This window comes from Choloepus didactylus, chromosome 4, assembly GCF_015220235.1.
Source record: "Choloepus didactylus isolate mChoDid1 chromosome 4, mChoDid1.pri, whole genome shotgun sequence".
NCBI lineage: Eukaryota > Metazoa > Chordata > Mammalia > Pilosa > Megalonychidae > Choloepus > Choloepus didactylus.
Window position 1 is genome coordinate 115,181,275 of NC_051310.1, and position 20,822 is coordinate 115,202,096.

The following is a 20,822-nucleotide window of genomic DNA, read 5'->3' on the forward strand; positions in this document are numbered from 1 at the left end:
CTCTGGACCTCAGTTTCCTCCTTTTGTAAAAAAAAGTGGGTTAGACCAGACATCAGTGGTTTTCAATTTTTTTTTTTTTTTCCTGGTAAATGCTTACACAGAACCCCAACATATAGTATGGATAAAGTGGAACTGCTCTGGTTGAAATGGTGGGGGAGGGGGAGGCTCTGGTCTCCTTCCTCATCCTGGTGGCCCCTAAAATAGAGTCTAAAACCCCCAAAAAGATGATCTGCAAGGTCCCTTTCTGTGAGGTTCTAAGAAGTCTGTTTTAACTCCCTGAAGTGTTGCCTAGTTTAAGGGTTGGGGGCAGGTACATGAATTCCAATGACTCCATCAAGAGAAATGGGAACATTAAGATGGACCTCTTCCTTGGAATGTTTGGAGCCAATGGCCTCTGCTTCCAGCTAAATTTTGCTGCCGTATCCTCCCCTCTGCCACATGGTTTGAGCTTTTCAGGGCCAAAAAAGTGGCTGCACCTCCCCGGTCCTTCTCTAGGTCCTAGTCGGTGTCTGAAATTCCACCACAGAGTTTCTCCCCTTTAGTTTCATGTTTCTGAACTGTTAAATGCAAATGCATTGGAGGGTTGGGAGGTATTGGAAAGGACTTTAAGTTGTTACCAGTTTTTTTACCCAGTGAGGTATCTGAGTAGTGGCTTTGAGAAGCAAGAAGGGAGGTTGGGATACTAAATTCAAATCAGCCAACATTTATTGAGTTCCTACTGTATATCAGCTACTTCAGGGGGGACAGAGTTGAAAGCATCACAATCTTGCCCTCATGGGACTCCAAGACATTGGCAGGTAGGAAGGAACTCATGTTTGCTGGGCCTGTCCAGGGGCCATTTAAAACATTTCATACGTTACCGCTTTTGTCTCATAAAGTAGGTATTTGCCTCATTTTTTATTAGATATAAAATTTTTATATCCCATATATCCATATAACCACCACCCAGTTTCCCGGATCAAGAAACAACATTACCAGCACCCAGAGGACCCCTCATGTTTTCTTCCAGTCACACCCCCTCACCCAGGGGTAACCACTATTCTGACTTCCAACACCACAGATTAATTTTGCCTATTTTGGTCTTTTACATAAATGAAATCACATCGTATACTTTTTTATGTCTAACTTCTTTCATTTGACATTATGCCTGTGAAATTCATCCATGTTGTTGGGTGTAGCAGTGGTTTGTTCTTCTCATTGTTGTATAATTCTGTTGTATGGATATACCTCAATTTATTTATCCATTCTTCCATTGATGGGCATTGGATTGTTTCCAATTTTTAGTTATTACTAATAGTGCAGCTGTGAACATTCTAGATTGGACCATTTTGGAAAACATCTTTACACATCTCCCTTAGGTGTGTACTTAGGATTGGGTATGTCCACAGAACTACCCTACAGTTTTCCAAAGTGGTTGTCTCAGTGTACTCCCCCCTGGTGGCGTTTGAGAGTTCTAGTTGCTCCACATCCTCACCAACACTGGGCATTGTCTAGCCTCATTTTCCTCATGAGTAATTTTCCCTGTGCTCAGCATATGCTAGTACATAGAAGAGCTGAGATTTGAACACAGGCCTGTCAGACCATAGAATCTGTGCTCTCTTGCTCTCTCTCTCTGGGTTAGCAATGGAAACAGATTATGATAGGAGCCAGAATGTGATATATGCCCTAAAAATTGTATGAAGAGCACTCTCTGGGAGTTTAAAAAGGGAGAGACTTTGCATCTGGCTTTGGAGGAAAAGAGGAGCTGGTAGCTTTTGAGCTGGGCCTTGCAGAAAGGGAGGAGTTTTGAAAGAAACGGCCCAGCTTGAGCTGAGGCATTGCAGGAGTGAAAGTTTTGGGGGGAAAAGGAAAGATCTTCTTTGGCTGTAATACAAAATAAGTCTGGGATGGGGGCTAAGGTTGGAAAGGTGAGTTGGGGCCAAAGTGGTGGACCTAGTTTTTCATTAGGGGAGTCCCCTGCCCCACCATTTCCAGCCATCCAGCCTATGCAGCCCGAATCTTGCTGTTTTACTGGGGAATTGGGGCTCCTTCAAATCCATTTCAGCTCTTGATAACAAATGAAGCTGGCCCTTCACCAAGTGGAGGGTCTTAGCTGTTCCTGGGACCACTCTTGGAGTATCTGTCAACAGAATTTTTTGGAATTTTCAACTTTCATCTAGCTGTGTGAAACCAGCAAACCTTCCTTTCCCCTGAGGGCCTGACCCAAATGATTTGTTTGGAAGGATTTTTTTCAGCAAGAAGAGACAGTAGAGAGTACTTCTGTCACCCTCTAGTTTAGTCTAGGAAATCTGCCAGGATGGTGGGGATGAGGGTGGGTCAAGCCAAACTTGCCAGGGGAACCTCAAAACCTTTTCTTCAGAAAGGAACTGAACTGGTTGTCTCAATGACTTTAGAAAGCAGATACACGAACACTGGTCTCAGATGAGTCAAATAATAATAGTAATAACAATCTTTCTTATTTGCACAGCAGTTTTTGGTTTTTAGAGTGTTTTCAACACCGTTATCACAATGGATCCTCAAGCCTCTGCGTGGAGCAGGTGGTGTAGATGTTATCACCCTGTGCACAGATGAGAGGACTGAGGCCCAGAGAGGGCTGCTAACCTGCTGGGGGGTACATTGCAGAAACACACCCAAAAAAGTCTAAAACTGGGGCTCCTGGAGCCTACTCTCTTCAGTATTCCTTGCTTGCCCAGGGCCTGGCCAAGCACAGTATGAAGATTGAGCAGGAAGGAGGTTGCCTGATAGGACCCTGGGTGCTGACAGGCAGGGGGTCTGCAGATCCCTGAGAGCAATGCCAGGGAGCTGGGCCAGCTCTGCCTAAGAATCTGCAGGGATGTGTGTGTCTCAGCAAAAGGAGGGAGGGAGGCAGCACCCTGTAATGGGGTTCTGGTTTGCAGCGGACATAGGTGGAGGAAGGGGTGAAATATCCCCTGAGCGTTAGAACAGCTCCCGCCACTTGGCGTTGATGAGACACCACTTATGTAATGGTGCCTCCACCCAGCCTGGTGAAAACAGCCTTTTGGGGTTCATAGAGCCAGGGTGTGAATGGTAGCTGATTGGCAGGCAGAAGAAAAGCCGCCAATGCTGTCTGAAATGAGCTCTGAGAGGCCTTTGCTGACGGTTCCTGAAAGACAGCACCCACGGACAGCTGGTTTTGTCTTCATGTTTGGTGCCCCGTGTTCTGGGTGCTGTCCAGGGTGGCACGTGGCTGTCCTGGGAGTGGGTGAGCTCTTCGGGCAAGAGGACCCCAGGTGAGGATGCAGACAGCCTCTCCTGGTGGAGTTGTGAGTGCTCCCCACGACTTGGCTGTCCTGTGGCTCTTACTGAGATGCCCTGGGCAGGTAGAGTTAGCTCCATTTTGTGATAAGGAAACTGAGGCTTCTCTGACAAGAGATGAGGCCACAGAGCTAGATGAGAACAAAACCAGAACTAGAACCTCAGGCTCCTGACTTCTGTGCCTGTTGTAATTTGCCACACCACTCCCTCTCACCTTTCCCTTGGGGTGATGAGTGAGAGAGCTTACAAATCAGTTCAGACTTGCAGTTGGGTGGCACAGCCCCTGAGGGAGCTGAGGTCATGATAATCCCTTACCTTTTCTACAGCAGTCTATAGTTTATAAAATAATTTCATAAATCACAGTTGATCTTTACACTATTAGCCCCATTTTACTGATGAGAACACTGAGGCTCTGGACAGTTAAATGACTTGCCCAAGCAGAGCTAGGACTTGAACACAGGACTTCCAGCTCAAAAACTGGTGCCTCTTTTCTGCGTAGATCTGAATTTAATGAGAACAAATTTTTGATGTTTGTCATGGGTCTATTTCTCTGAACTTCTTCAGAGCAGATCTGAAGAAGTGAGGAGACCTCTTTTACTCTCTCCTTAACGAATTTAAATTAATATAAATCAAACAGCAACTGTATTATCATCGGTCACAAGTGAGAAAAGGCTTGAGCAGGGCAATCCCCAGAGATCCAGGGCTGTGGGTTATTGTTTAATTATTAGGTCTCCTGCAGCCATCACCCTTAGGCCTGAGATCTGTAGGTATGTGCTAATTTGCTTGGTTGCCCTAACTTCATGTTTCTTCCCATTTCAGATTTGTAGGCTTCAGGCCTCAATGAGGAGTCCAAGCATGGAGACGTTCAAGCAGCAGAAGGTGGAGGACTTTTATGACATCGGGGAGGAGCTGGGGAGGTAAGAGACTGAGAAGTGGCGGGAAGGTGAGATGGAACCAAGGTGGCCTTTCTCTTAGTGTGGTTGTTGGTTGGTGCTGAAGGGCTCAGGCTTGTCACAGGATTAGTGGGAAGTTTTAAAAATGACCCTGAGGTTTCTTCGTCTTCATGGATATTTCCGCAGTCATTTCTCTGGAAATAAAGACTTGCCATCAGAAGTAGCTAGAATTGTTGAGTTCTCTATTTTCAGTATAACCTGGCTGACAGTTATGTACAACAGATGATTCTTGTTTTATCTGACGCTTTTCTCACAAAGCCCTCCCCAGGCTTGGGACCGAGACCTGGCCTGTTGGTTTTCTTCTATGTGTCCTGCTTGGGATTCTCCGTGGTTCCCAGGATTTATTTGTCTTTGGGCTCAGAGCCTGAATGGGAGGTGAAGTAATCTTCCTGAAAATGGATTTGCATTGAGTAACCACCACAGAAACTAGTCATGAAGGTTCCTGGGATCCAACTTATTTAGTGCCCTTACAGGTTTGCTAAATCCAGAACAGAGCCAAGGCTGAACTCTGAGATCTGAAAGTAGCTACAGAAATTAAGATTTTCTGAAGCCCTCTTCTAGCCTTCTATTTCTATCAACTGCTAATATTTAGGTGGTGTTCTAGTGATTACAAAGCATCTGTCTCCAAGTTTGATTCTCACAATGTATGAAATAGGAATTATTTTTACTCTCATTTTTCAGATGAGGAAACTGTAGTCCAGTGAGTGTAAGCAAATAGCCCAAAGTTGCACAGCCAGTCAGTGGCATAGCAAACATTCTGACCAAACCCAGTTATACCTGCACACCTGCTTGTGCTCTCTCCTTTGAGCACATTTGCACACTCAGACGTGCTCCTCATATACATGGCCTTCCCCCTTCACACACCCAGCAGGGTAAAAAAGTGGGAGTTTAGGGCCTCTGCTGCATCCAAGAATTAAAACAGGAGGCCTTTTTCTCCATAGAACTCTTGCATCAAGACTAATTAATTCATTATTTTAAAGACAAAATCAGAAAGAGCTTCAAAGCCACAGGAACCTTATTCTGAGAAGAATGGGAGGCAGCAGTAGCTTCAAGTTTAGGGAGAGTTTGTTCTGGTGGCTGCAGATTGCTGACAAGGGTGGAGAGCAAGTCACTGCAGAGTCCCCAGAGGGTGATGGCCTCTCAGCCTGGTGAAGGGGTGGGAGGAGGAGAGAGAGGGCCAGAGGACTGGGGTGGTCGGCTGGAGTCTGAATGAAGAAGCCAGGTTTTCTTTGCCTCAGGCACGTCTGACCTTAGTGACACCAGGGGAAAAATGGCATCCTCAGCAGCAGGCCCTGGCTGGCCCTGCCAGTGGTATTTGATTTGGTGGCCTCACCTTGGCTAGGTCTTGTGAGTAGGGGCCTGGGCTGAGCGCTGTGGATACAGAGATGAGCAAGATACAGTCTCTGCCCTCCTAGGGCTCCGGTCTGGCTGTCGAGCAGTCATGTACATGATAACAAGGCAGAATCAGGCTGAGAATGCTGGGGAGACTCTGAAGAAGGAAGTAGAAGCAGTTTCCTGGGGAATTCATCTATTATTCCTTCTGAGTCTTGGCTCCATGCACCCCCTGCCCCACCCCATCAGGATTACGAGCTATTAGAGCTGGAAGTGACCTCATGTTTTCTGGTCCTGCACCTACAACAGGGTATGAAGGCCCCTGTACCTGACAGCCTGGGGAGACTTGGGATGACCTCCTCCCCCATTTGTCTAAAGTGCTAACTGGGTGTACAGCAGGTAAGAGGTAGCAGAAGTCTGGGGCCCTGGGGTCTTTGGAGTGGCTGGACATACTAGGACTGGAAGGACTTTAGAGGTCCTCTCTTCCTGGCCCCTCATTTGACAGTTGAGGAAACCAAAACTCAGAGATGGGAAGGGCCATAGAAGAGCTGGAACTAGAGCTGTTTTCAGATGAGAGCTTGGCTTCTGAGGGGCCAGCCCTGTCCCTCCCTTCTTTCCTCCCATTCTTCATTTAACAATATTCTTGAGGACCTACTGTGTGCCGGACACTGTCCAGGCTATAGAGAAAGGCACTCAACAAGTGAACACAAAAGGATAGGACATTATAAAGGGTGAAATGGGCTCTGAAAGGAGAGAACAGGGTGCTCCAAGAGAGAATCTCAGGGCATGTGCTTTAAACTGGGTGGTCAGGGAGGGCCACTCAGAGGAAGTTATTTTGTGAACCAGTGGTAAGTGTGCAGGCAAACATGGCAGCATCGACACAGGCCCTGAGGTGGGGGGGGAGCCTGTGAGGAGCTGGCAGAAGGCCGGCGTGGCCTCAGAAAGTGAGGCAGGGACAAGTGGTGCTAGAGGAGGTAGAAGACATGGGGGGAGGGGAGACAGGTTTGGCCTTTGGGGTCGCTTGGGTTAGAGTTTTGGTCCCCCTCCCAGTTGTGCAAACTTAGGGCAACCTACTCAACCTCTCAGCCTCAGTTTTCTTACCTGTAAGACAGGAATAATAACTGTCTACTTCCCGGTTGTGGGGATTAAATGAGAGGCTGGATCTAAGGTGTCCTTTACAGAGCTGGGTGCAGCCTAAGTGTTCAATAAACAAGAGCTTCTGGACTTCACCACATGATGGACTGAGCCTCTGAACTACATTTGGGGCATAAGTCCCCACTTTCCCCCTCTGGAGCCCCCCAGGAGGGAGGCAGGGAGGTAAGGGATGTGCAGGAAGAATAGCAGGGGAATCATTCTGATTTGGGGGGGAGCTAAATTTGAACCTGTCCTCCACCTTCAGTGAGCACCATAGCCTAGACTCAGAGATGACTCACTGATTTTAGCTCTTTATTAAATCCTTACTATGCAAAACTGAAAATGAATCAGTCTGTTTCACATAATGATAGATGATGCTCACAAACATAATGCTGAGCAAAAGAAGCCAGACTCAACAGAATAAACACTGTATAATTCCATTTATGTAAAATTCTAAAACAGGTAAAATGTGTCAGTGGTGCTAGAAATCAGAATAGTGGTTATCCTTAGGGGACTGGAAGTAGCTGGAAGAGGGCATGAGGATTTTTGGGGTGCAGGTCATATTCTGTTTCTTGATCTGGGTACTCATTTCCTGGATGTGTTCATTTCATGAAAATATATCAAGCTGTACACATATAGGTGCATTTTCTTCTATGTATATACCTTACCTAGAATAGTGTATTAACAAAGAGCCTTCACTCCACCCCCTGCCCTGGTCTGGTCCCTGAAGCACATGTTCCTGATTCCTTTGGGGGCTCTTTCTGTCCTTATTCTACAAGTAAGGGTGGAATTTAGCTTTGTCTCAGAACAGTGTCCCCTGGCTGGCCAGTTCTGCACTCGGCTGGGACCCTGTGCCACCCTGCGTATCTCGCCTTGTTTCTAGTTCCCAGTACTGAGTGCAAACAGTTGGCTGTGCTCACGCATTTGGCATAGCCTGCTCGGGATGCTGGAGGTTGTCTCTTGCTTCCTGGCAGTGTTTGGAGAAATGCAGAGCTCTTAAAGAGAAACATATCCACGTCCTCACTTTATAGATGAGGCTAGGGCCAGAAAGAAGTGGCTTGTCCAAGGTCACATAGCAAACTGGTCACAAAACCAGGGTGGGGATGGGTGGCCTGGCTTCTAGTCTAGGGCTCTGGTCACCATACCGTAAGATCTCACAAAATACAAAATCACTTTTCCTTTCATTTCAGGGCTTCTGGGGAATGGGGGAGAATATAGGGTAGGGCAGTTTTTCCTCTTTGGCCTTGAGGGTAGGTTCGCTCGATCAGAGTCAGGAAAGGTGAGCATTTGGGCCGGCGTGATGCTCCCAGGGGGTGGGAGAGGGCTGAAAGCTAGCCCCAAAACCCCACACAGACAAATACTCGTATACCCAAGGATATAAGGAACTTAATGTAAGCAGAATATAATGAGCAGCTATTTCTTCTTGCCTATATAGTTACCTAGATTATTATATTACTATAAAATCATAAAATGTTAGTGTTGCTGCCCTCCCCCCTACGTGGGATCAGACACCCAGGGGAGTGAATCTCCCTGGCAACGTAGAATATGACTCCCGGGGAGGAATGTAGACCCGGCATCGGGGGACGGAGAACATCTTCTTGACCAAAAGGGGGATGTGAAAGGAAATGAAATAAGCTTCAGTGGCAGAGAGATTCCAAAACGAGCCGAGAGATCACTCTGGTGGGCACTGTTACGCACACTTTAGACAACCCTTTTTAGGTTCTAAAGAATTGGGGTGGCTGGTGGTGGATACCTGAAACTATCAAACTACAACCCAGAACCCATGAATCTCGAAGACAGTTGTATAAAAATGTAGCTTATGAGGGGTGACAATGGGATTGGGAAAGCCAAAAGGACCAAACTCCACTTTGTCTAGTTTATGGATGGATGTGTAGAAAAGTAGGGGAAGGAAACAAACAGACAAAGGTACCCAGTGTTCTTTTTTACTTCAATTGCTCTTTTTCACTCTAATTATTATTCTTGTTATTTTTGTGTGTGTGCTAATGAAGGTGTCAGGGATTGATTTAGGTGATGAATGTACAACTATGTAATGGTACTGTAAACAATCGAAAGTACAATTTGTTTTGTATGACTGCGTGGTATGTGAATATATCTCAATAAAATGATGATTAAAAAAAAAAATGTTAGTGTTGGACTGGATGTCAACATGAATTGAGAACAAATCCCTCATTTTATAGATGAGGAAAGTGAAACCAAAGGTCACAGAGCAGGTGACATAGGTAGTGGGACTCAAAGGTGGGTCTCCTGACTGTCAGGCTGGAACCTTTTCAACTACACTGTACTGATGGAAACAAATACAAACTTTTCTATATCTACATTCATACCTTTATCCACAGCCCCCACCTCTCCAAGGAACCTGCCTCACAATTACTCCACACACCCTATCATCCCCTTTCCCTCTGACCTGGTGAAGACAGCAACAGAAATTGCTACACAGCCCCCTGCTAGGCACTTAACCTGCAGAGTCTCCTTTTGTAGGGACAGGAGCCTTGGGTCAGGGAAGGAGCCCCTCCACTCAAGCTTTGCCCTTCCAGAACAGAGCTGAGGACTCCCAGGGGGCAGCCATATTGCTGGGGTTGCCTGCCAGACCTCAGCCTCCCGGGGGGGCCGTCTGTGGTTGAGATCACCCCCACACACTCGGCTCAACCAGGCAGCCTCTTTGGGGAGAGAAACAAAACGCTAAAGGAAATGCTTGAGCTCAGATTTACCCAGGCAGAGGTTCTCCAGCCCAGTCCAGCCACCAAACACTATGGAAATCAACAAAAGGAGGTGTTTGGATTTACTCTTCTTGGTCATTAGGAAAAGAGTCTCCAAGATAAACTCTGAGGCAAGAGGACTTTTATAATTTCTTTTTGTTTTTATGTTAATTTTTTTAAATAGTAGAAGTAATACATTGTAAATGTCATGAAGTTATGAAGAGTATAAAGTAAAAAGTAGAAATTCCCTCACCCTCCTTTTGAGTCTCATGCCCCACATGTAAAGTTTGATGATAATTTTCTTCTGTTGCCTTTCAGAAATTTTCTAAGTAAAGCAAGTGTGTATGTGGACCCAAATGAGGCCACACAACCCCAACAATCTATAGCTTGCTTTTTCACTTAATGAAACATGTTGATTATCTTTCCACAGCAGCACATATAGGTCTATGAGACTTACTTTGGATGAAAGTTGATTTAATAAAAAATTTAAGACAACAGTGTAAGCCAATAAAAGATCAGCAGCCTTAATCCAGCAGCTATTTTTACTTCTGACTCTTACCTTCTAATCTTTCCGAGGCTATTTCCCACACTCATATATCCCTCCTGTTTTGTGTCTACTTGAGGCAAGGAGTTAACATTCCCCCAGAGTGAATTCAGCCACCAGTGCTAAGCTCCTGGGGCAGAATGGGGGGTGGGCCCTGGGGAACCCCAGGAGGAGAACAGGCCTGATCTCTTGTTTGTCTTTACTGAGCTGTCAACTCTTTAAGGCAGGGCCACATCTCTCCTCCCGTTTTGAGCATCACTCTGGCACTGACACAGAGGTCAGAGGTTCCAAGAGCTTCTGTGACTTGTCTTTGCGCTTGCTGTTTCCTCAGCCTCAGAAAAATTCTACTTTTCCTTCATGGTCCAGTTCACATGCTATCTTCCCAACATGATCCATCCCATTCTATTGCATCCCCACCTCTCAGTTTGATTCCTTTATATCCTGGACTCACATCTCTTTTAATTGCTTATGTCATCATACCTTATGTTATTTAAAAAGATTCACAAGGCCATCTTCCCCACTGAATTGAAGGTCCCTCCAGACCCAGCTCCTAAGCATTTCAGTTTTTATCCATCCATCCCCCCACCATGGGGTCCAGCCCAGGTCTTTTACTCTCAAAGGAGCTCAAAACAAAAGTGTATACCCAAGACACCCAGTAAGTTAACTTCAGAGCTGCTTGGAACTCGCCTTGAGTTAAATCTGCCAAACCCCCAACTCCTGTCAGCCACGGAATCCATGAATTTGAATCACCCAAACACAAAACTGGGAAACAAAACATAAAAATGATTTCCATTTACTGGACACACATTATAGTACTTAATCCTTATGACACCCTGTGAGGTAGTTACTAGTCCCATTTTACAGATGATGAAACTCAGTCCCCAAAACATTAAGTACCTGACTCAAGGAGAAGCCATGCAGGAACTTCTACTGCGTGTGTCACAATAAATCTCAGAGAAAGTCATGATAAAAGCCAGAAACTTCCCTAGGCTTTTCTAGCTACTTGGGCTGGGATTTTTGTGCTTCTCTGATCACACACATGCTTGTATTTCCTGCTGCTGGGAAAGTGAAATAGACTGATTTATGTTAGGAATCTACTGCTCCTGTGTCAGGGTTGGTGCCAAGTACTTCCCGTCCTTGAAGAACTATACGAGCTGGATCACATTCCCACTTCACAGATGAGAAAACCAAAGCTCAGGGAAGTTAAATAATAAACTGAAGATCACAGAGTCTGAAAAGGGCAGTCAGATTCCATTCTCAGTCTGTCAGACTGCAAAGCTCATGCTCTTTCTTTTACACTATGCTAATTCCGTAATTTAATCAAAATTGATCTGGGAGATTCTTCAGAGGTCATCTATTCTAGTAGAGACCCAGGAGCAGGGGTGGGGGTTAAGGAATTTGCTCTGGGTTGGAGGGTTTTACCATGAAGCGGGGGTGGAAGGGGAGTGTATTAGTCAGGATTCTCTAGGGAAACAGAACCAGCAGGAGATGTATATATATAGTAAATATTATGAGATTTTTTTTTATAAGAGTTGTAAAACTCTTGTAGAACACTTCTGCTTATACAGATCAAGTAAGAATTTAGTAGACTGTCCATCCATTTTACTTCTAGGTACTCCATGATCTACTAGCCGACACCATAGTTCTCTGCAATTGAGACTACTTTGAGTCTGCTGTCCATTACCGTAGCCATGCCCACTTTGTCTTTATCGATTAAGTGCTGCCACTTGGCTTCTGCCAACCTGTAATCCGATCATCCCATTGTGTTTAAGGATTCCATCTCAGTGACAGCAGTTCCCACAGTAATATCTGACCTATAGAGAAGAGCAATCACAGAGCTCTTCAGGGATGATGGAGCTAGTCTCATAAATTTATGAGTCCTGGTGAAAGGTGTGTCCTCTGGGATGGGTGAGCAGGTCTTACATGAGAAATCCACTCTAACATTCCAGTCTCTCTAAGCCTTTGGAGTCTCTCATCAACACTATACCAGGGCAGTCCTGGCATTTCACCCTCAGGCAATGTGGGCCACTTTTTGGTTCATGCTTCAGCCAACCACCTGAACAAACTGTTAGGGTCCTTTCTAACCCCCTGAGCTACTATGTTGAATATAGAATCTCTGCTTAGTGGGCCCATATCAATAAATTAAGCCTGATCCAACTTTATATTCCTTTCACCATTATCCCATACCCTTAATATCCATTCCTATACACATTCCCCTGATTTCTATCTATATAAATTGGAAAACTCATGCAGTTCTTTTGGAATATAGCATACCTCCTCATGGGTCACACTTTGTACCTCACTTTTTGGGGCCTGTTGGGACTTCAATCTGGTTATAGGTCTGGAAGAAAAGAGGGGTGGTGGGGATGGGTCACAAGAAGAATTAGAAGGGTCTTACAAGCCAATTACCTAAGGGCTTCCATTGCAGTTTCATCTGGTGAAACAGGATTAATCCCTTCAAACAGAGGATTGAGGGCTGTTTCCTCAGGGGAGGTGGTTACAGTCATATCTCGTCAGGTGGAAGTGGATGGAAGATTCCTGAGGGCAAAACTAATGGTCTGGTAAAGACAGGTTTACTGGAAAAGACTCAGCAGAATTTAGGGTTTCGATGTCTCCACCATCATTATGGTCAACCCATATGTTCCCATTTCACTTTTCAGGATCCCATTCCTTTCCAAGCAATGCCCACACTTTAACAGCAAACATCCTGCAAGGGTGAGAATTTAATTTACATTGAATCCAGCCATTTGCGCAATGAGACTCTAGGTCTCATTTTCAGAAATCCCAAATCTGGAGCTTCATGAAATAAGATTTTCTTTCAGAGAACCCACAGAAACTTTCATGTCCTTTGTGTGGTACTTAAGTTGGGAATTTGGAGCCTTGAGCTCATCCCTTTCTCTTACAACTGTATCCAGCATATTTAGGAACAACCAGCCAATATCATTATACCTTTTAACTCCACAAAACTCTGTTAAAGTGTCAAAAACACTCACCCAGAGCTTTGCCTCCTATAAGCATTTGAGTAGCTTTATCCAGTAGTGATATTTTGCATATATCTATTGTTAACTCATGCCATGGCCTATCAGTGCCATGTTGATGGTTGGAAATGGAGTCTACATAAATTGGAAATTTGAATCTAATCATATTGGAGAACCAATTCTCAAAACAATCCTTAAGATTCTGTTTCTTAAAAACCACTCCCGGTACCAAAGCTGTATTAGTCAGGGTTCTCTATGGAAACAGAACTGATAGGAGATAAGTTATGTAAATATTATGAGGCTTTAATAAGAAGTCCAAATTCCACAGGGCAGGCCACAAACTGGGAACTCCGATGAAGGTTTTTGATGAATTCCCCAGGAGAAGCTAACTAGCTGAAGCAGAGATGGAAATTCTCTCTTTTGACTACTGAAATCATCACTTTTCCTTTGAAAGCCTTCACCTGATTAGATGAGACTTCTCTCATTGTTGAAGGCAATCTCCTGAGTTGATTGTAGATGTAATCAGTCACAGATGCAATCAACTTACTGATGATTTAAATCCATGAAATAGCCCCCTAGTAACAATCAGGCCAGTGCTTGCTTGGCCAAACAATTAGACACCATAACCTGGCCAAGTTGACACATGAACTGAACCACCACAGAGAGGAAAGTGGAAAGGGCAGATATATCCAGCATCTGTGTCCCTGAGAGGACCCCACCAACCCATAAAATTCCCTCAGTCAGACTCTTTCCTGCAGCCTTGATGGGATTCTGCCTGTGAACCTTATAGGACTGTGTCCTAGCTCAGGGTGGGAGAGTGACCAGAAAAAGAAGAGGTGGGTGAGGAGTGCCAGTAGCAGCGCCTCAACATCAAGGAGGGAGGAAATGGCATTTCCATCAAAGCCAGGCCCCAGCAACACCACAGTAGACTTTGGATGGATTGGGCATTGGCTGGCTTCAGAGCCTCTGACCTGTGGAACAAATGAAGGGGTGGACTTCCCAGAAGGTTGTGGTAACTGTGAGCCAGACAGATGTAAAACGACAGCACAGCACAGTGGCGCCTTGTCACCTGCCATAGGCTTGAGAGCTTCCTGGGCCAGGCACAGACAAGCTTGGGGTTGGTGGCAGTACAGCCATCTGGGCCCCAGCTGTGCTGGAGACAAGCCGGTGGTTTCCGAAAGGTTAGAGTGTGCATGCGGATGTCTGTGCATGTGGGCAAAAGCTTGTGAGTACGTGCTCATCTGTACTGCAGGTCGTTATCACAGTCAGTGATAATTATACCAGTCACCCACTGTGTGTTGGGCACCAAGACAGGCTTAGGAATCCTAAGCTCAGGACTTGCCCTGGAAGGGATTAAGGCTCAGAGGGCACAGGGACACTCTCCTCAAAAGCTAATGAAACGAGAAGATGGACCAGGCCATGTGATAATGGAGGAACCCCAAAAACATGTGCTAGAAGTTGGGAGGAGGAAGTCACTACACTGGGGAGGTGAACAGCTCAAGGCCGTGACAGTCTGACTGGGGAGATGGGCAACTAACCACCTTGTGTGAGGCCAGTGTGGAGGACTGAGGAGCAGGGGACCCAGGCTGGGGCAGAGCAGAGGGTCACAGGACAGGGCCGCCAGGGGGGTGGGGCGACTGCAGAGGGCCCTGGATGACAGAAGTGGTAGATGAGGGAGGGAGGCGCTTTTATCACTCATTGTAAGGAAAACAAAGCACAAAGCCACTCAAACAAAGTGGCTGCATTGCACATGCAGGCAGCTCCTGTCAGAAGCTCAGCACACAGTGCAAATCGTGTGCCCTAAGGGGTCAGTCTTCTAGAGCTTAATCTGCTTTATGAAAACTGCAAGAGCTGGAGGGGGGAGGTAGGTGGTGGTAATTGAAACCATTCTACATCTATCTTGTGTGTATACTTTCGTTTTACTTATTACCAGTTTGTAAATTTTGTGATGTTATTTTTGGACTTAACTTTGGTTCATTTATTCCTTTCCATATATCCAGAGTTTATATATATAAATTATTTTTTTTAAAAAATAATTCCAAACTTATTAGAAAAGATGTGAGAGAAACAGAATTCCCATATACCTTTTACCCAGATACACCAATTTTTAATATTTTGTCACATTTTCTCCCTCCCTCTCTGCCTCCCCCCTTCCTACTTTCCTTCTCCCCCTCCTTTTTCCCTTTCTTTTATTGTTTCTGAACCATTTGAGAGTAAATTGCAGACATTATGCCGCTTTATCCCTTAATACTTCACTGTGCATCTCTTAAGAACATGGACACTCTCTTTTGTAACCACAGCACAGTTATCAAATTCAGAACATTTAGCACTGATACCATATTCTTTATCTAATCTAGCACCCATGTTCCAATTTTGTCACTTGTTCCCTTAATGTCCTTTATAGCGTTTGTCTCTCTCAGTACAAGATCCAGTGCAAGTTCATGTATTGCATTTAATTGTGCTTTCTCTTTAGTCTCCTTTAATCAGGAACAGTTCCTCAGCCTTTCTTTGACTTCCATGACATTGACATTTTTAAAGAATACTGACCTTTTTTTCAAAATAGATACAGTCCATATATTTTTATTAACTTCATAATATTCTACCTTATAGATATTCCCAATTTACTTAACTTTCCCCTAATTTTTTTCACTGCTAAGAATAGTAGTGTTTCTGTAAACATATCTATCTAATTTCCTCTCTTTGCATTACTTCTGTTGGGTGTATTCCCAAAGGTGGAGTATGAGGTCAGAGGTCATGCATAACTGGTTTAATGGTTGAAACTAAAAATACTGAACCAGTTTAGTGCCTCCAGCATGCACTTATTTCATTATGGCTTTGCCAACACTCTTTTATAATTATTATTATTATTTTTACCTATTTTATGGTAGTTTGAGTGTTTATAAAGATATTAATGTTTTTGCTGTGGAGAAATTTAAAGTGGTTGAAGCCTTCAGTTCCTCTCCCTTAATTCCAAACTTTATTCTCTCTGCAACTTTACTTTTCTTCACGGTGTTTACATTCAATTTTCATTTTATTACATATTCAATCATTTTCATGGATAATTTGAAGTTCTAATAGCAAACAAAGTCAGTAAGGCAAATATAATAATTCTCAATTTATAAGTGACAAAAACGAGGCCCAGAGAATTTGCCTGACCCTGCCCAGTCAGGACTAGAGGCGAGAGCTCCTCCCTGTAGACTGAATGGAGCTACCTCCCTCCCCTCCATCCTCAGGGCTCGCCCTCACCCCAGAGGCACCGACGCTGGATGGCCCTCAGGTCAAAGGGTTCTGATTCTTTGTCTCTACTTTGAAAAGATGGCTGGAAGGGTTCTTTAGGACAGCTTTCTGAAAGAGTGCTATTGGGAGAGGGGTTTTGGGGGTGGCAGATGCTCTTTTGAGAGCAAACAGGAGCTCAGTTCCCCTGTCCTCCCCCTTGCTGGGTGTTCCAGTTTGCTAATGCTGCCATGCAAAATACCAGAAATGGATTGGCTTTTATAAAGGGGGTTTATTTGGTTACAAAGCTACAGTCTGAAAGCCATGAAAATGTCCAGATTAAGGCATCAACACAAGTATATCTTCACCGAAGGAAGGCCAGTGGTGTCCGGGAAACCTCTCTTAGCTGGGAAGGCATGTGGCTGGTGTCTGCTGATCCCCGGGTTGTGTTCTAGCTCCTCTCAGCTCCTGTGCATTCTTCAAAATGTTGCTCTTGAGGTGTTTTGTCCTCTCTTAGCTTCTTTGGAGCAAACTCTTGGCTAGTATAAGTCTGCTTTCAATGGCCATCTCCAATGTCTCTATCAGTTGCTCTCCAAAATGTCACTCACAGCTGCTCTGAGCTTCTTCTGTCTGTGAACTCTTTTAAGGACTCCAGTGATTCAATTAAGACCCACACTGAATTGGGTGGGTTAACACCTCCATGGAAATTATCTAATAAGAGTTCTCGCCCACAATTGATTGAGTCACATCTCCATGGAAACACTCAATAAAAGGATTCCAACCTAATCAACACTAATACGTCTGCCCCCTCAAGATTGCATTAAAGAACATGGTGTTTTGGCAGACATAATACATCCAGACTGGCACACTGGGAAAACACAGAGAACTTAGAGACAAGGCCAGCAGGAGGAGTTAGGTCCTGAGGTAGCCCACCACCCCAGCTGTAGTGAAGCTCCCCAGGGCTCTGGCAGTGAAGGTGGGAGGCTGTGTGAGACCTGCAGCTTCCACCCTTCCCCAGAGCAGGCGATGGGGAAGTCTCTTGTGGGGACTACACAGTCCGGAAACAGCCTGGAGCAGCTGAGCCCTTTTGCTGCAGAGAAAAGGCTGCTCATAGCACACCCTGAGAGGCCTCCTGTAACAGGCTTCAGAAGCTGAGACCCTTAACCTGGAGAGGCTCCTACAGTATAGTCCAGGGACACAAACCTTTTGCCCTAGAACCAAATCTAGTCTGCCACCTGTTTTTGAATGGCCCTTGAGCTAAGGATGGTTTTATAGATGAACATTCCCAGTTGATTTGATGATAGGAAACTCTAACTTTGAACCCCAAAGAAGCAGAATTTTATCCCCTCCTCCCCCCAAAATTTCCTATTCTTCTCATTAGAAGACCTGTATTGCAAAAAATGTATACTCAATTACTATTATATTTTGAATTTCATCAATAAAATATTTGTGGAAATACGTTTTCTCCCTTGTATAAGTACCTACATGATATCCTTGATTTTGCAATACCTAAAATATTTACCATCAGGCCCTTTACAGAAGAAAGTACTGACTTCAGGTCTCCTCCAGTAGGGTTTACTACTCTTTAAGCAGTAGAATTTTTTATAAGTGGAGTCAGGATTTAAGCAGATCAAAGTGAAGGCCGGTAGTGGTAAAAGCAGAGGAAGGGCTAAGCAAAGGGTCCTCCAGGGCTCAGGACTGTGAGGAGCCCAGTTTCAGAACTGCTGTCCACCCAGGGCGGCCCTGTCCTGTTTGGAAAGGATATGGTGGGAAGAAGGGAAGGGAGCTCTGGTTTCAGGGGTTGAGTATCTTCTCATGGTATATTGCCTGATTTAGTCCTCTCGCAGCCTAGGGGGTAGTAGGTATTTCATGCATTTTACAGATAAGGAAGCTGAGGCTTAGAGAACTTTTAACTTGCCAAGGTAAATGTCAGAGCTGGGATTTAAGCCCATGCCTTCTGACTCCTGATCCATTGCTCTCTTTGAGGTATCATGCCCCCCAGGATTTTCTCTTGGCCTGCGACCCTCAGGTCCCCTCCAAAGAGCAGGGAAGGAGGTTGATAATATCATTTAGTGTTTTGGGGAGTTTATTGGGGGAGCCTACTGACAGCCCATTTGTTCTGTGTCTAACCCAATTCCAGGGCTGGCATTGCCTCTCTGCTCACCACCCCAGGTGACCCACACCCTATCCCCCAGCATCCAACGCTAAGACCTCGGGACCCTAATCTTGAATCCTGAGCCTCTGGCCTGGAGGTTAATGAAATAGACTCCCCTCCTTGAGGCGATGCTCATTTAGCACTCTGAGGGGAGGGCCCCCAGCTAGGGAGGAGGACTTAGCTGTTGAGGGTCCAGGGCAGTTCTAGGAGTGATGTGTTCCTACCAGCCTATCCTTTGGAGGAGCCCAGCTGAGACATGAGACAGGGAAGAGGCAAGAAGGGCAGGAGCCCTGGATGTGGGTGGGAGGCTGAAGAGCCACAGCCCCGGGGTCATGATTCTGGCCACTGGAGTCGTCCACGCCAGGGTTTGCCTCCTGGCTCAGCTACTGGGAGATGTTTGACCCCAGGCACCTTCGCTCTCATAGATGCAGTTTCAGCATCTGTAACATAGTCCCTACTCATGGAATTGTTGAAATACCACATATGGAATGTCCTTTCATGTTTTTCAGCTTCTGGGGTCCCCTGTCCTTTAATGTCCAAATAAGAACGATGAGCGTTTCATTCCAGGACAGCAGGAAGTCCTGCCCCCTGCCCCCTGCCCCAGCCTTTCTGAGTCTCCCCAGGGGACTCTCACATCCTCCTTGACACCTCAGGTCCTTGGACCTGAGACCACCTTTTGAGACAAGGCTGCACTCCCTCCATAACCCTCCCCAGGAGCGGACCCAGGCCCATTTCCAAGTCCCTCACCTTGCTGCTGAAACTGGTTGCAGGGTAAACTAAGTTTCACATAAGGCTTGGGGGTAATGTGAGGAGTTCCTGCACAGAGAAGAAAACAGCTTAAAGTTAGGTAACAGACACCTCTGCTCCTTTGACTCCTGACCTCCATGGTGATACGGGACTCCAGGCCCCAAATCTGCTACCATCCTTTACAGTTACTGCCCAAGGGAAATGCCCCTTTTCTTTTTTTTTTTTTTTTTTTAATCATCATTTTATTGAGATATATTCACATACCACGCAGTCATACAAAACAAATTGTACTTTCGATTGTTTACAGTACCATTACCTAGTTGTACATTCATCACCTAAATCAATCCCTGACACCTTCATTAGCACACACACAAAAATAACAAGAATAATAATTAGAGTGAAAAAGAGCAATTGAAGTAAAAAAGAACACTAGGTACCTTTGTCTGTTTGTTTGCTTCCCCTACTTTTCTACACATCCATCCATAAACTAGACAAAGTGGAGTTTGGTCCTTATGGCATTCCCAATCCCACTGTCACCCCTCATAAGCTACATTTTTATACAACTGTCTTCGAGATTCATGGGTTCTGGGTTGTAGTTTAATAGTTTCAGGTATCCACCACCAGCTACCCCAATTCTTTAGAACCTAAAAAAGGTTGTCTAAAGTGTGCGTAAGAGTGCCCACCAGAGTGATCTCTCGGCTCGTTTTGGAATCTCTCTGCCACTGAAGCTTATTTCATTTCCTTTCACATCCCCCTTTTGGTCAAGAAGATGTTCTCCATCCCACGATGCCGGGTCTACATTCCTCCCCGGGAGTCATATTCCACGTTGCCAGGGAGATTCACTTCCCTGGGTGTCTGATCCCACGTAGGGGGGAGGGCAGTGATTTCACCTTTCAAGTTGGCTTAGCCAGAGAGAGAGGGCCACATCTGAGCAACAACGAGGCATTCAGGAGGAGACTCTTAGGCACAAATATAGGGAGGCCTAGCCTCTCCTTTGCAGCAACCGTCTTCCCAAGGGTAAAACTTATGGTAGAGGGCTCAACCCATCAAGCCACCAGTCCCCCTTTTCTTTTATATGCAGGCAGTTTAACTCCTTGTTGAAACCTTAGTGGACCCCCAACCTCCTTTTTGCCAATCCAACGACCCTTTCAAATTTTCCCCAAGCCAAAAGTCATCTATGCTTCCCCATTCCCTTTTTCTCCCCACCCCTACCAAGCACAGGGTAACAGCTCTGAGCAGCTCTCAAAATATTACTTTTTCCCTTCCTGCCACAGATGTAAGGGGCATTGGCTGGCTGGAGCTCACAGCAATAGTCACTGATACTGACATCTTTATTCTAAAAACCCAGTGGTCAGTTGTTTTGAAGCGCTTGTCCAGACCCTCTGCCAGGGAGGGTTGGGATCAGGCAGCTTCTCCTCTGTTACCTCATTTGGTCCTAGACTCCCCTCTGTGGGGTAGGCAGGCATGTGGGAAGTCACTGTTCCATTTACCGATAAGGAAGCAGAGGCACAAAGACAGTAGGGAGGCCACATGGAGGGAGGATAAGTCTGTGTGTCCACAGAGGTTTGTCAATAAAGTCCCAAGTAACAATCTCGAAAAGATTCCTTAGAGAAAGAATTTTCTCTTCAGAGCCAGCAAACTCTGCAGCATTTCCAGAATTGGGGATCATGAAATTCTTTCAGATGTTTTGTCCAAAACCTGATATAAGAACCTCTCTGGGATCCACATGCATCTCTAAGATTTCAATTCCCTGCCTATCAAGAAACATTCCCT

At 45.4% G+C, this 20,822-nt stretch overlaps 1 protein-coding gene across 3 annotated transcripts in view; it reads left to right on the forward strand.

The window, feature by feature from the left end:
* Nucleotides 1-20,822, forward strand: part of DAPK2 (death associated protein kinase 2) — a 122,612-nt gene that overhangs the window by 2,297 nt on the left and 99,493 nt on the right. For 2 of the 3 annotated variants that reach the window (XM_037833736.1, XM_037833737.1), the window contains one exon: nucleotides 4,096-4,193. In XM_037833736.1, coding sequence (XP_037689664.1) covers nucleotides 4,117-4,193 — 77 coding nt within the window. In that variant the 5' untranslated portion in view covers nucleotides 4,096-4,116. Of the gene's footprint in view, nucleotides 1-4,095; nucleotides 4,194-14,716; nucleotides 14,799-20,822 lie in introns of those variants that run through there. The other variant, XM_037833738.1, reaches the window with a different exon arrangement.